The following is a 15,421-nucleotide window of genomic DNA, read 5'->3' as shown; positions in this document are numbered from 1 at the left end:
ATCACTTACCCCCATGTCATTCCAAACCCGTAAAAGCTTATTTACTTGGTAGTCAATGGGACAGTCAAAAAGCTTCCGGTTTTCATCCAAATGAAAACCAGGGGTAAGTGATTAATGACAAAATTTTCATTTTGGGGTAGAGTAACTCTTTAAAGGGAGGTAAAAATGACTTCAGAAAGATGGGAGCATCATTATCTTATTTTTACACAGATATCAGTAGCTCTATTAGTACAAACTGTTGACTTTAGCAATCTTTGTTGCATTATGTGCCAATTGTGACCCTTCAAAAATGGGGGAACAGCACTTTAAGTTTTTCTCCCAACTTTGCATGCCTGTAACTCAAGAAGTATTAACAATATCTTAATGCCCTTTTAGATTTTGGGTCTTAACAAACTTTCCTTTTGTCATCTTTATTTTTAACGCCCTATGAGATTCAGTTCCAGAGATGTTGGAACTTAAATATGGCTCCAGGAGTAAATTGTTAAAATGTACACATTTTCATCGGTCAAAAGCCAAATGTGGGTCAGTTTAAAAAAAAAAAAATGTTAAAACTAGAGATGCATCTCGTTTCTTTCTGTCAAAACAACTGCATTGAACATACCAGTCTGAGTGCCATAAATATTGCTTTTCCAAAGTTTGCTTGCCTGTAACTTAAGAAGTATTAAAGATATTGCAATATGATTTTAGATTCTAGTTGTTAATAAACTTTTCATAAGGAATATAAATTTTCAAGGCCCTATATGTATATGGGGAATCTCAATGAGGCTCCATGTCCAGATTGCTGAACGGTGGTTTTCAGTGGTTGAAACCCAAATGTTGTAACTTTAATACTACTTGAGTTACAGTCACACAAATTTTGGAAAAAGAATATGAGACTCAAACAGGTATGCTTGATGCAATTGTTTTGACAGAAGGAAACAAGATACAATTCTAATTTTAACATTATTTCTTCATCTGATATTGTTCTTTAAATTAAATAAGATTCAGCAGCAATACAAAGTGACCAATATTTGGATTTCTACCACTGAAAATGGGTAACATTCAACAATCTGGACATGGAGCCTCATTGAGATCCCCATATCTCAGGGACTGAATGATGTAGAGCCTCCTAAAAGAAATGTTTACGAAGAACTAGAATCTAAAACCATATTGTGATATCTTTAATACTTGAGTTATAGGCACGCAAACTTTGGAAAGAGAACATTTATGGCACTCAGATGTATGTTCAATGCAGTTGTGTTGACAGAAAGAAACAAGATACATCTCTAGTTTCAACATTATTTGTTCTTCCTACATTCCTCTTTAAAAGAAATGTAGAATCATATTTTTGCAAACTGACCCACATTTGGTTTATGACCACTGAAAATGAATACATTTTAACGATTTACTCCTGGAGCCATATTGAAATTCCAATATCTCTGGAACCCAATCTCATAGGGTGTTAAAAATAATGATGCCAAAAGGAAAGATTGTTAAGACCTAAAATCTAAAAGGGCATTCAAATATCTTTAATATTTCTTGAGTTACAGGCATGCAAACTTTGGAAAAAGAACATTTATGAGACTCAAACAGGTGTGTTCTATGCACCTGTTTTGACAGAGGGAAATAAGATACAATTCTAATTTCAACATTATTTCTTCATCTGAGATTGTTCTTTAAATTAAATAAGTATCAGCTGTGTACAAAGTGACCAACTTTTGGTTTTTCACCACTGAAATGGGTAACATTCAGCAACCAGGACATGAAGCCTCATTGAGATCCCCACATCTCTGGGACTAAATGATGTAGGGCCTTGAAATTTAAGATTCTAAAAGAAATGTTTATGAAGAACTAGAATCTAAAACCATATTGTGATATCTTTAATACTTCTTGAGTTACAGGCACGCAAACTTTGAAAAAAATATTTATAGCTCTCAGACGAATGCTCAACGCAGTTGTTTTGACAGAAAGAAACGAGACACGTCTCTAGTTTTAACATTATTTGTTCTTCAAACATTCCTCTTTGAAAGAATAGTATCATATTTTTTCAAACTGACCCACATTTGGTTTTTGACCGATGAAAATGTGTAAATTTTAACGATTCACTCCTGGAGCCATATTAAAATTCCAATATCTCTGGAAGCGAATCTCATTGCGCATTAAAAATAAAGATGCCAAAAGTAAAGTTTATTAAGACCCAAAATCTTCAAGGTCATTCAAATATCATTCTTACTGCTTGAGTTACAGGCATGCAAACTTTGGAGAAAAACTTGAAAAGTGCTGTTTCCCCATTTTTGAATGGTCACCATTGGCACATAATGCAACAAAGATAGCTAAAGTCAACAGATTTTACTAATAACTACCAATCTCTACGGAAAAATAATATTATAATGCTGCCATCTTTCTAAAGACATTTTTACCCCCCTGTAACTTAACTCTGAATCCAATTACATTTTGACCCCCCTCTATGAAATAGTGAATAACTCTATTATTATAGAGTATATATTTTGGCTTTCATCTCTAAACATGTCTATCTTTCCTCAGAAAAAAGTATTAGCAATATCTAAAATTTGAGCAGTTTTGGAAATTCGGTTGGTTTGACACGGAATGACCCTACAGCAGTGGACAAACATGCAGCAAAAACTTGAATTAAACTGCACATTTTGTTGCATCCTGAGCTCAGTGGTCCAGACTTCACATCCATTCTTATTTGTGTTGTGTGGCCATTTAACAAGACGTCTGGGTTCAGGAAAGGCACTTTGTGGTGTATGCACGCAGACTTCAGAGCATTTCTAAAGCTCAATCATGCTAACAAACTGAAGCGGACTCCAGAGAGCCTCAGCTCCGGTGCGTTTGCGTTCTGAAGAGTTTAGAGTGGGGTTGCTAGGAAACAGGTTAAGACTTATTAATCTCTTCCCCTCTGGAATCCAGCGAGCCGCCCATTTGTGATTTGCACAGACAAACTCCCAGCAACAGAGAGAGAAAACAGTGACATGAACAAGCTCTGAATGCAAGTAGCAGCAGAGATTAGACTCTCAGTCAGGATTTAAAAGTTTGAATGTCTATAAAACTACATATTGCACACAGAGATGCACTTATTTTAGTGACAAACAAGTATATTTTGAGGTTTTTAGGTTAACTGACAACTGTTGTTGTTTACATTGTCACAATTATTGTAAAATCAAAACGACAAATTGGAAAATCTACTCTGAAACTTTTTAGTTTCATTAGTTGGCAGTGAATGCATTAACTAATAATGAGCCATGCATCTGTTACAGCACTTATTAATCTTTGTTAATGTTAGTTAACTCTTTATTGTTAGTTAATGTTAGGTCAGGTCCATTAAATAGTGCTGACAAACAGAGCTTTTGATCAGCATTAGATTAATATGAATAATAAACTATTTAGTATTTATTATCTAATGTAGTTAACAAATGTTAACAAATGAAACCTTATTGTAAAGTGTAACTGCAATTGCAAAATGGATCAAAAGGGACAATTTGTGTTTAATTCTCACATTATTCTCTCGTGAATTGCAAAGAAAATGCACTGAAACAATTTTGAATTGGTTTTAAATTGATTTCACAGCTTGAAGCTTTAATAAAACAATTTTATTCCAAGTTCTAATAACGAGTTTGAGATAGTTTAGTTTAACAGTGAACTTGGAATACGAATTTTATTATGTAATCTAATAAATATTTATTATTGTGTCAAAAAGCAAAAATAAATACTTAAAAAATATTGTTGTATTTTTTATTAACAGAAAGTGGGTGCATTGATAAAGTATATTAATTAATTTAGACTAAATTGATTTATTATTATTATTATTATAACAATAATAATGATAATAAATTATTATTATTTTTTACATTTCGATTAGAACTAGATTATTTTAATACAATTTTAATTATTTAATTAATTGTTTTTAATGATTTTAATAAAACTGCATTTGTTTTATTGTTAATGACATGTTACTGGGAGTATTTTATATTCATATATTATATTATATTATATATTATATTATATTATATTCAATGCACCTGATGCTTCAATAAAGCTAAATTTTATTCCAAGTTTTAATGGTGAGTGTAATGGAGAGACAGACATTACCAGTGAACTTGGAATACAAATTTTAGTATGTAATCTAATATTTATTACAGTTTTAAAAAGCAAAAAAAAATATTTTAAAATTATGACAAAGACTGTTTTATTTATTTATTTTATTAACAGAAAGCGGGTGCATTTGTTTATTAATTAATCACAATAAATGTTGTAGTTACAAAGCATTTCAGTTTTGACCTCAAATGTATCTTTTCTTTAACATTTCAGTTAGAGCTGATTATTTTATTTTAACACAATTTTAATTATTTAATTTAAAATATTGTAAATGATTTTATTAATATTGCATTTGTTTCATTATTATTATTATTATTTTATATTATATTATATTCAAAGAAAATACGCTGAAACCATTTTGATTGGTTTTAAATTGATTTCACAACTTAAAGCTACAACAAAATTACATTTTAATTTTGAAGTGAACTTGGAATATTGAAATCTACCAATATTTAGTCAATTTAATAAGTTTGGTAAATAAAAATTAAATTAATTAAAATTCAGGCAGAACATCTTATTTTCTATAATTAAAATGTCAATAATAATAATAACAGCAATAATAATAATAAATGCAAATGTTATTATGTAATCTAATAAATTTATTATTGTGTCAAAAAGCAAAAATAAGTATTAAAAAGAAATTAATGACTGCAATGTGTTTTATATTGTATATATACACACTACATTTTAAAATTTGGGGTTAAGTAAGATTTTTATTTATCAGAATGATTTCTGTAGGGTCATGTGACACTGAAGACTGGAGTCAGCTTTCCATCACAGGAATAAATTACATTTTAAAATGTATTCAAATAGAAAAGAGTTAATTTAACTTACAATAATATTAAATTGTAATTAAAATATTATTTTACTTCTGCATGTATGTATGTGTGTGTGTATATATAACAAATTACAAAGTGCAAAAAATACAAAAATGCCACGTAAATGAGCAAAAACGCCCCATAGATTCAATAACTGATATTAAAGACAAAATACAGTTAAGGTCAAAAGTGTATATTCCCCTTTCAGAATCCGCAAAATGTTAATTATTTTACCAAAATAAGAGGGACCATACAAAATGCATGTTATTTGTATTTAGCACTGACCTGAATAAGATATTTCACATAGTAAGTTTTAAATAAAAATAAAAAGTTTACATACGTTTGATTTAATAATACTGTGTTGTTACATAAATGTTTTTTTTTTTTTGTCTAGTGATAGGGACTCATGAAAAACTATCACTAAACAAAAAAGCACAACTGAGGAACATTCAGGTAACAACACAGTATTAAGAATCAAGTGTATGAAAACTTTTGAACGGGGTCATTTTTATAAATATGTAAATGTCTTTAATGTGAAATATCTTATTCAGGCCAGTACTAAATACAAATAACATGCATTTTGTATGATCCCTCTTATTTTGGTTAAATAATTAACATTTTGCAGATTCTGAAAAGGGGAATGTAAACTTTTGACCTCAACCGTAGTATGGTGATAATAAAAATTGCCCTCACGAATGTAAAAACTGACCCTGGGAATCAATTCCAGAGGGCAAATATTAGCCCCTTAATGGAAAAGTTCATTTTTGACCCTGACCCTGATAAATCTATATTTCCCCATATCTATTACTTACTTGACTTAACATTTCAAACAAAAGACAGGAGGGCGCGACAGCTGCAGGTTCTGCATGACTAGATACTCACAGTCCTCCGTTCGGGTCTGTTGAGGGAACATGTAGTTAGTGAGTACAGTCTTGTGTGTCTCTGGATCCTCCTCTTTCTGCAGGGGAATGAGAGGCTTCGACTGGAGAAAGACAAAAAATAAAAGACAGGATCAGTGATTTGTAAAACTCGATTAGCTGCCTTGGGTGTGACATTTCCCAACTCTCAAACACAGCATGAGGACTCTGCCGGTCTGGACGGCTCTCATTATAGATTCAGGCCATGCGGCTCTGGCTTTAAACTCATCTCATCTTTAATCAAATGCAGCTTTATAAAACCACACATCACAATCAATAAAGAACAGCGTGCCACCTTCATCTCGCAGTGCACTCTTCATCAGCTGTCGATACTCCAGCTGAGCAGCCCTCGCAGAGCAGTTGTTTCACAGAGGATTTTGGCAGTCCCTTACCATATGGCTCACGCTGATTAGATGCGATACCAGTGTTTTATTATTTCATAGCAGTGCTGAATTTGCTTCAGTTTCTGCTTCCTCGAGAGCAAATATCACAATGCGGATTTTACCGCAATCTGGCAACGTGCTTGTGAGCATTAAAAGCCGTACAGGTTTGTAATGAAATGAGAATGAGGATCTTTTCCTTTAATTAATATCGTATCTTAAGATAACCGATGTGCTGTGTTGAGTCTCAGAGGTGGGCTGGCGGTGTGTGTGGGAGTGGAGGTGATTGTTGTATTCAATAAGCATTAGTCACAGGCTTGATGGCCACTTGCGACAATCACTCAGGCTTTGAGTTACAGATCACCCACACACTCTGAGCTCTGCTGATGGGAACATCAAATCACTCTGCCAATAGCACAGATCCTGCTAAAGGATGAGCTTTTCAATTGTATTTCTGGGAAGTGACTGTGTGTGAGATTATTGTGATGCTGTGAAATATGTACATTTATTACACAGCTCTTTGAAGTGCTTACATTTGATCAAATGTTTATGTATACACACAGCTAAAATATAACTGACAGCTGTCACAGACAACCAATTTCTTACATCGCTGCTATTTTCAAGACTTATAGCACCTTTTTCCACTCAATTTTAAATAATAGCTTGTTGAAGCTTGTTTGCTGAAAACATAAATAAAAAAACCTAAAAAACATGAAACAAAGAAGCAAAGCAACAACAACAAAAAAAATCAAACAAAAACATGAATAAAAAACACCAAACAAAAAACATGAATCAAACTAAATGAAAGCAAAAAAGGAAACAAAAAAAAAACAAAAAAAAACAAAAACAAAACAAAACCATGAATCAAACTAATTTGAAACTAAAAAAATGAAAACAATCACAATACAATAAGAAAGAAATAAAACAAAAACATGAATCAAACAAATTCAAAACTAAAAAAGGAACAAAAACACAAAACAACAAAAACTAAAACATGAACCAAACAAAATAAAAAAGTCATGAAACAAAAACAAACAAAAACATGAAACAAACAAACACAAAACAAAAAACGAACAAACTAAAAACAAACAAAAAAGCCATGAAACAAAAACAAACAAAAACATGAATTAAAACAAAATGAAATAAAACAAAAAGCAAAAACGAATTTGAAACTAAACAAAAAAACATGAAACAAAATCACAAAACAAAACAAACAAAAACAAACCAAACAAAATTACAAACAAAACCCCCCGAAACAAACAAATCCGTGTATCATTCGTCCTTTCCATTTTCAATTGATAAATGAATATCAAAAAATGAAAATCTGATTTGTTTTTTTGTTATTTGATTTTGAATCAGAAACGAAAAATGAAAATTGCCTTGTTTTTCTTATTTTAAAATTTCGTTTTGGATCAAAGATACAAAATTGAAAAGGGTCCACACAACAGAATCTGTTTTTAATATTTAATTGCTGGGTTGTGCGTCACCCTATGGAAGCCCGTTTCCGCCACTGAATAAAAAAAAAAAATATTGTGACTTTTTTTCTCAGAATTGCGAGTTATATAGTCAGAATTGCGAGATATAAAGTCAGAATTGCGAGATATAAAGTCGCAATTGCGAGTTATAAAGTCAGAATTGCAAGATATAAAGATATAAAAGTCAGAATTCTGACTTTTTTTCTCGCAATTGCGACTTTAAATGCAATTCTGACTTTTGTTTCTGTTCATTTGTGACACTTTCTGGTAAAGCACAATAGGAAAGGAGATCTTGTCTTGTTAAAACGACATATTATGTCATAAAAACGATATGATTTCCCGTTATAGAAAATATATGATTACATGTGAGCGAGCTAGGCGATTGTCTGCGCTGCCTTCGCCACAGTCCTGACATAAAGGAGGATCTGCACGCTGCTGAAGTTATAGAAATACACTTTAAGTATGTAATGTAATGGTTTCAGTTGTAGCAGCATGTTTATTAGGATTAACCTGTCTACAACCACTACAACCACTGACCCAGAGGATATGACTAACAACAAATCCAAATACTATCCAAAAGAAATAAAGAAATATTACAAAGAAAAAAAAAATACTTAAGTCTGATTATATATAAATTATATAGCCTACTATTTATTATATATTATTACATTTTATCTTTAGCTGAATCAAGCAGCGGCATCGGGTTGTTCTTCTGGGTTAAATTCCAGGCTTTACACTGTGGAAATAGGCTGCGCTGGCTCTGGGTGTAAGCACAATGGTACAGGTTACAGATAATGAACTAACACGAGAAAGACTGTACACTACCTCTTGTTGGATTTATACGAATTAGATGAACACAATTTGTTTTCTATTGTTTTATTGAAGTAGACCTTTCAAGCTGTCTATAGACGTTGTGACAGCGCACCCTGTATTTTTACAAAAGCATTTTATAACGTTGTGCTGTTAATGTGGAAGTACATAAAATAAAGAAGACATTTGTATTTATTTCCTCTGTAATCCGCCCACCCGAGAAGTGCAGTGTTGCGATTTATATGAGATGTATATTTGCAAGAAATATAGCCAACCATTATGAAGAAACGTTATTGTGACTAATTTGCAGAGCGATACATCAGACGAACATTTATTCTGCATGATGGTACAGACAGTAAAGACGAAAAATGAACAAAAAAATACGAAAATTCTGGCTTATGTTTTTCCCATTTTTAAAACAGAACGAAATCCTCCTCCTCCTCCTCCTCCTCATCATCATCATCATCATCATCATAATACAATCAAATCGTTTGTCATTTCTCTTTTTTTCTCTTTCGGTTAGTATTTGGATTTGCTGTTAGTCATATCCTCTGGGTCTGAGTGCAGTTGTTGCAGACAGATTAATCCTAATAAACATGCTGCTACAACTGAAACCATTACATTAAATACTTAAAACAGTGTATTCTATAACTTCAGCAGCGTGCAGATCCTCCTTTATGTCAGGACTGTGGCGAAGGCAGCGCGGACAATCGCCTAGCTCGCGCACGTTATCATATATTTTCTATAACGGGAAATCATATCGTTTTTATGACATAATATGTCGTTTTAACAAGACAAGATCTCCTTTCCTATTGTGCTTTGCCAGAAAGTGTCACAAATGAACAGAAACAAAATTCAGAATTGCATATAATGTCGCAATTGCGAGAAAAAAAGTCAGAATTCTGACTTTTATATCTTTATATCTCGCAATTCTGACTTTATAACTCGCAATTCTGATAAAAAAAAGTCGCAATATTTTATTTATTTATTTTATTCAGTGGCGGACACGGCTTCCATATGGGTGACGCACAACCCAGCAATTAAATATTAAAAACAGATTCTGTTGTGTGGACCCTTTTCAATTTTGTATTTTTGATCCAAAACAAAATTTTAAAATATTAAAAACAAGACAATTTTCATTTTTCGTTTCTGATTCAAAATCAAATAACAAAAAAACAAATCAGATTTTCATTTTTTGATTTTCATTTATCAATTGAAAATGGAAAGGACGAATGATACACGGATTCAAACAAAAACACTAATCAAACTAAATTAGAGCAAAATAAAAACAAACACAAAACAATAGGAAAAAAATTAAACAAAAACATGAATCAAACAAATTCAAAACTAAAAGAAAAAAAAAAAAAAAAAAAAAACACGAAACAAAGAAAAACTAAAACATGAACCAAACTAAATAAAAAAAACTAAAGCCATGAGACAAAAATATGAAACAAAAACTGAACAAAATAAAAACAAACAAAAAAGCCATGAAATAAAAACACCAAAAACTAACAAAAACATGAATCAAACAAATTCAAAACTAAAAAAAAGAAAAAAAAACACGAAACAAAGAAAAACTAAAACATGAACCAAACTAAATAAAAAAAACTAAAGCCATGAGACAAAAATATGAAACAAAAACTGAACAAAATAAAAACAAACAAAAAAGCCATGAAATAAAAACACCAAAAACTAACAAAAACATGAATTAAAACAAAATGAAACAAAATAAAACTAAACGAAAGACAAATTTGAAACTAAACAAAAACATGAAACAAAATCACAAAACAATACTAACAAAAACATAAACCAAACAAATTAAAAACAAAACCCCCGAAACAAACAAACACAGGAATCAAACAAAATTAAAGCAAAATAAAAACAAACACAAAACAATTAGACAAAAAATAAAACAAAAACATGAATCAAACAAATTCAAAACTAAAAGAAAAAAAATGAAAAAGAAAAAAAAGCCATGAAACAAACAAACAAAAACACAAAAAAACAAACAAAAACATGAATTAAAACAAAATGAAACAAAAAAAAACAAACAAAAAAACAAAAACAAATTTGAAACTAAACAAAAACATTTTTTATATCTTTTAAATTTTGATTAAAGCTAGAATATTTTATTTTAAATCAAATTTAAATTATTTAATGAATTGTTATCATATTTTAATAATATCGCATTCATTTCATTAATTCCACAGCCCTCTTGGGAGTTCATTATAGTGTGTTGTATTGTATTGTATTATATTATATTACATTATTATATTATATTATATTAAAACAGAAATTTCCACAACTTTGTTGGATTTCATCAATGTCAAAGACCTTGTCCACACCTTTAAATAACTATTTTGCATTTCTAACTTTTCGATGAGCGTGGGAACCCTGTTCTACACAATAAAACATGTATAACACAATAAAAAAAACTATCAAATAAACATGTATGTATTTACTTATTTACTTAGAAAGTGGCCAAGTGGCTGTGTAAATAGCAAGACGATTTCCAGTCAGTCAGTCAGTCATTACTACAACAAACAAACCCCCCTCAGAATCAAAAATAAACTCTCTTTATTTGACACTAATGACTGTATATTATGGCTTGTGTATCTGAGTTTTGCCCACCTGGTTTTCAGACAGCCACATCGCAGTCATCTGGTTGAGTTTAGTGAAGCTGTACGGAAGATTCTTCAACCTGTAACAGAACAAAGAGCAGAAATCTGATTACTGTACGACACATAAGTAATAGGTAAGGATGATAGCATGCTGAAATATAATAGAAATGAGACGTGATTCAATAAGAACAGTTAATGGAGATAGAGACTGGTATAATGTGTATCAAGGCTGATAAATACAGCACAGAGAGCAGAAAATAGAGCTATATTTTCCAGCCTGTTAAACCACAGCCAAATGCATCTAAGTGGCTGTAGGAAAAATGTCAAAGTAATGGCTCTCACAGCCACCAGCTGCGTGGCCAGGTCGGAAACGTTTGTCACCGAAAGACTTCGTACATGAAGAGTGTCAACTGTTAGTTCATTTGGTTCGCTTTTTCAAAGAAAAATTCTTGTCCTTGGGTCAAAACAATGTACTAATTTTATCTAATAGCAGGTGATGTTTTAGTAACTGTAGGCTATTGTGTACGTGTGTGCAATACAATGTTTGGCTGTGTATGTGCCACAGGATGACGTACTTGTTGTCACTGAGATTGACGACCTTGAGTTTCTGCATGTCGCCCATCTCCTCCGGCAGCGTCTCCAGCTTGTTCGAGTGCAGGAAGAGAACGGTGACGTTCTTCAAACTGCCCATCTGTCAAACGCACAAACATACACATGACAGGTCAACAGAGATGCACATCTAATATCTACTGCGTCTCACAGAGGACATTTTGATCAAACTGCAGGATCGATACGGTCGAGACTGAACCATTTTGTATGAGTATGAGCCGTTTTGACAGCAGCAGTGAGATTTTCTTTGTTCACATGGTTCATTTCAGTGAACCAATTCAATATCTAAAGCCGAGAACACACTACAGGATTTTGAATGAAGTTTATTATGAAGCGAAAACCAAATCCAAACCCACATGGCCCTGTGTGAAAAAGGGTTTGCCCCCTAAACTTAATAACTGGTTGGGCCACCCTTAGCAGCAACAACTGCAATCAAGCGTTTGCGATGACTTGCAATGAGTCTGTCACAGCGCTGTGCAGGAATTTTGTCCCACTCATCTTGGCAGAATTGTTGTAATTCAGCCACATTGGAGGGTTTTCGAGCATGAACCACCTTTTTAATGTCATGCCACAGCATCTCAATAGGATTCAGGTCAGGACTTTGACTAGGCCACTCCAAAGTCTTCATTATGTTTTTGTTCAGCCATTCAGAGGTGGATTTGCTGGTGTGTTTTGGATCATTGTCCTGCTGCAGAACCCAAGTTCGCTTCAGCTTGAGGTCACGAACAGATGGCCGGACATTGTCCTTCAGGATTTTTTGGTAGACAGCAGAATTCATGTTTCCATTTATCACAGCAAGTCTTCCAGGTCCAGAAGCAGCAAAACAGCCCCAGACCATCACACTACCACCACCATATTTTACTGTTGGTATGATGTTCTTTTTCTGAAATGCTGTTACTTTTACGCTCCAGATGTAATGGGACACACACCTTCCAAAAAGTTCAACTTTTGTCTCGTCAGTCCACAGAATATTTTCCCAAAAGTCTTGGGGATCATCAAGATGTGTTCTGGCAAAACTGAGACGAGCCTTTATGTTCTTTTTGCTCAGCAGTGGTTTTCGTCTTGGAACTCTGCCATGCAGGCCATTTTTGCCCAGTCTCTTTCTTATGGTGGAGTCATGAACAATGACCTTAACTGAGGCAAGAGAGGCCTGCAGTTCTTTAGATGTTGTTGTGGGGTCTTTTGTGACCTCTTGGATGAGTCGTCGCTGTGCTCTCGGGGTAATTTTGGTCGGCCAGCCACTCCTGGGAAGGTTCACCACTGTTCCATGTTTTGGCCATTTGTGGATAGTGGCTCTCACTGTGGTTCGCTGGAGTCCCAAAGCTTTAGAAAAGGCTTTATAACCTTTTCCAGACTGATAGATCTCAATTACTTTCTTTCTCATTTGTTCCTGAATTTCTTTGGATCTCAACATGATGTGTAGCTTTTGAGGGTCTGTTGGTCACTTTGTCAGGCAGGTCCCATTTAAGTGATTTCTTGATTGCGAACAGTAATCAGGTCCGGGTGTAGCTACAGTTATGTTTTAAACACTTTTTCACACAGGGTGTGGGTTTGATTTTTTTTTTCCTTGATAAAAAAAACCCTTCATTTAAAAACTGTTTGTGTTTACTTGTGTTATCTTTGATTAATATTTAAAATTTGTTTAATGATCTGAAACATTAAAGTGTTTAAATAGTTCCGTTTTCGAAGTACTCTAAAATGTCAGTGATTCTCCCATTTTAAATATGATCAAGAATTATTTTATTTCGATCTGAAGTGTAATAAAAGTTAAGAAAAAGATACCTATAGCCCTAAATATATATAGACTACAAGCTAATTCCTCGTAACTTCTTCTAAAAATGTATTATCAAGAATATTAAACTTTTATAACTTTATAGGCTAGGTTAACAAATTTTCTTCATAATAAATATACATAAAAAATAATTGTGCGCAGTGTTGTATTTTGTTGCAGCTGAGGGAGCGCGGGTAAATGCTGCGGTCCAATGTTAGGTTTTTTTTTGGGTTTGGCAGAATTTGTCGTGACTCACCAATCGTTAAGTGTGTTGTGTAGTGGAGTGACTCAGTCATTAGGTTCGACTGTCAAAGATTAAAATCGGTTCCAGTCGATGGAAACAGTCGTTTAGTGTGTTCATGTCAGTCTTAGAATGTTTCTGCTAGTCGTGTAGTGTGTCCCCAACCTAAGCAAATTCTCAATGATAATATATATGTATTAGTGGTGGGCCGATATTGGCGTTAACGTGCTGTGTTAACGTGAGACTGTTATCGGGCAATAAAAAAAATATCGCCGTTAATCTATTCTCAAAGTTGGTTTGGGAGCTGGGTCTGTACTACGCAAGCTATGATGACTTTCACCTTGATATTTTAGCGCCAATGTATACCTAGCCAAATTGCACTGTAGGGGGCGAGAACGAGTCTTTGAACCTGCGTGTATGCCTACTGTGAAATTACCACATCAAACCAGACGTGCTAACATGGATGCAGCTATGAAGCCGGCGGGTTTGCTTCAGGGCAGGTGCGTTGCTAGACCCTTTTTACTGGGGAACGTAAACTATATGCAACAACTGAATTGACGCTTCTAAAAGCAACGCAGTTTAACTATGCACGCAGATATCCATGCCCGTGCGCGTCCGTGTATTTAACTGCAACGCGCACATCGCACAGCCTTTTACGCAGAAGTACATGCAGTGTAGGAATAGTTGGTTAGACAAGTTTGTATAGTTAATTGTGTTGTAAATGCAATTGTCAAGCAGTTTGTGATGCATTTTGGAAACAGGAGATGAGCCCCTGGTCTAATGCGCCACCTGGCTTGAGAAACCCGTTCTCAAAGACTTACTTTTAGTCATTATTGGGTAGCACGCATATTCTGAATGCCTTCGGCAGAATTCAAATTAGCCATTTTAATCTAGATTAATTCCAAGATTACAGTGGGATTAATCTAGATTAAAAAAAATTAATCTATGCCCATCACTAATATATACGGAAAAATAGCATTTTATTCAACTGAAAAACACAAAATGCATGTGCATTTTGAAATTGACTTATTATAATAATTTTCATATATAATAAATTACTTGCGCCTCAGAGCGAGCAGATGAAACACAATAAATGCGGTCATTGCTTTCGGAGGTAAATGTCTGCCGTTTAAATAATGCAGTCGTGTAATCTGGGCGGCAATTATACAGAAATACTTTGATGACAGAGTTTGCTCGGCCATTTAAGAATAACTTTAACATTTCAGATGCAACAAGATCGATCCACTGGGTAGTCGGGTTACGCCGTCCCATCTCAACTTTTTTTGATGTGCATGTTCGACAAATGCATTTTAATCTCCCATTATTTGCATTAACTCTTTTTCACACAAGTCAAAAACCACCTCAAGTGAGCAGGACATTTTTTTGCAAACCCTTTTTTTCCTGAAAATTTGCAGTTTCCATCACTCGTTTCTAGGGTTGGGTATCGTTTGAATTTTATCGATTCCAATAAGTGACAAACATTTCGATGTCAAACATATTTATTCTGTCTTTTGCCTATATGGTTTTACCAAAAAATACCACAGAAAAAAACAAGTAGACTAATATAAATTTCAAACATTAAATTGTTAAAGACAAGTAATAAAATAGGAACAAACTAATCAATTAGCAATAGCATAAATGTAAAAAAAAATTTCAGGTACAGAAATTGAAATCAAAAGTTTAA

At 33.3% G+C, this 15,421-nt stretch overlaps 1 protein-coding gene across 1 annotated transcript in view; it reads right to left on the bottom strand.

Moving 5' to 3' along the window:
• erbin (erbb2 interacting protein) overlaps window positions 1–15,421 on the bottom strand; it is a 131,603-nt gene that overhangs the window by 20,686 nt on the left and 95,496 nt on the right. The window contains exons 12-14 of the mRNA XM_073829313.1: window positions 11,692–11,807; window positions 11,127–11,196; window positions 5,752–5,895 (exon numbers count right to left, since the gene is read on the bottom strand). Coding sequence (XP_073685414.1) covers window positions 5,752–5,895; window positions 11,127–11,196; window positions 11,692–11,807 — 330 coding nt within the window. The remainder of the gene's footprint in view (window positions 1–5,751; window positions 5,896–11,126; window positions 11,197–11,691; window positions 11,808–15,421) is intronic.

Source organism: Garra rufa, chromosome 23 (genome assembly GCF_049309525.1).
Source record: "Garra rufa chromosome 23, GarRuf1.0, whole genome shotgun sequence".
Lineage (NCBI taxonomy): Eukaryota > Metazoa > Chordata > Actinopteri > Cypriniformes > Cyprinidae > Garra > Garra rufa.
This window is presented reverse-complemented; position numbering and strand designations above follow the sequence as displayed.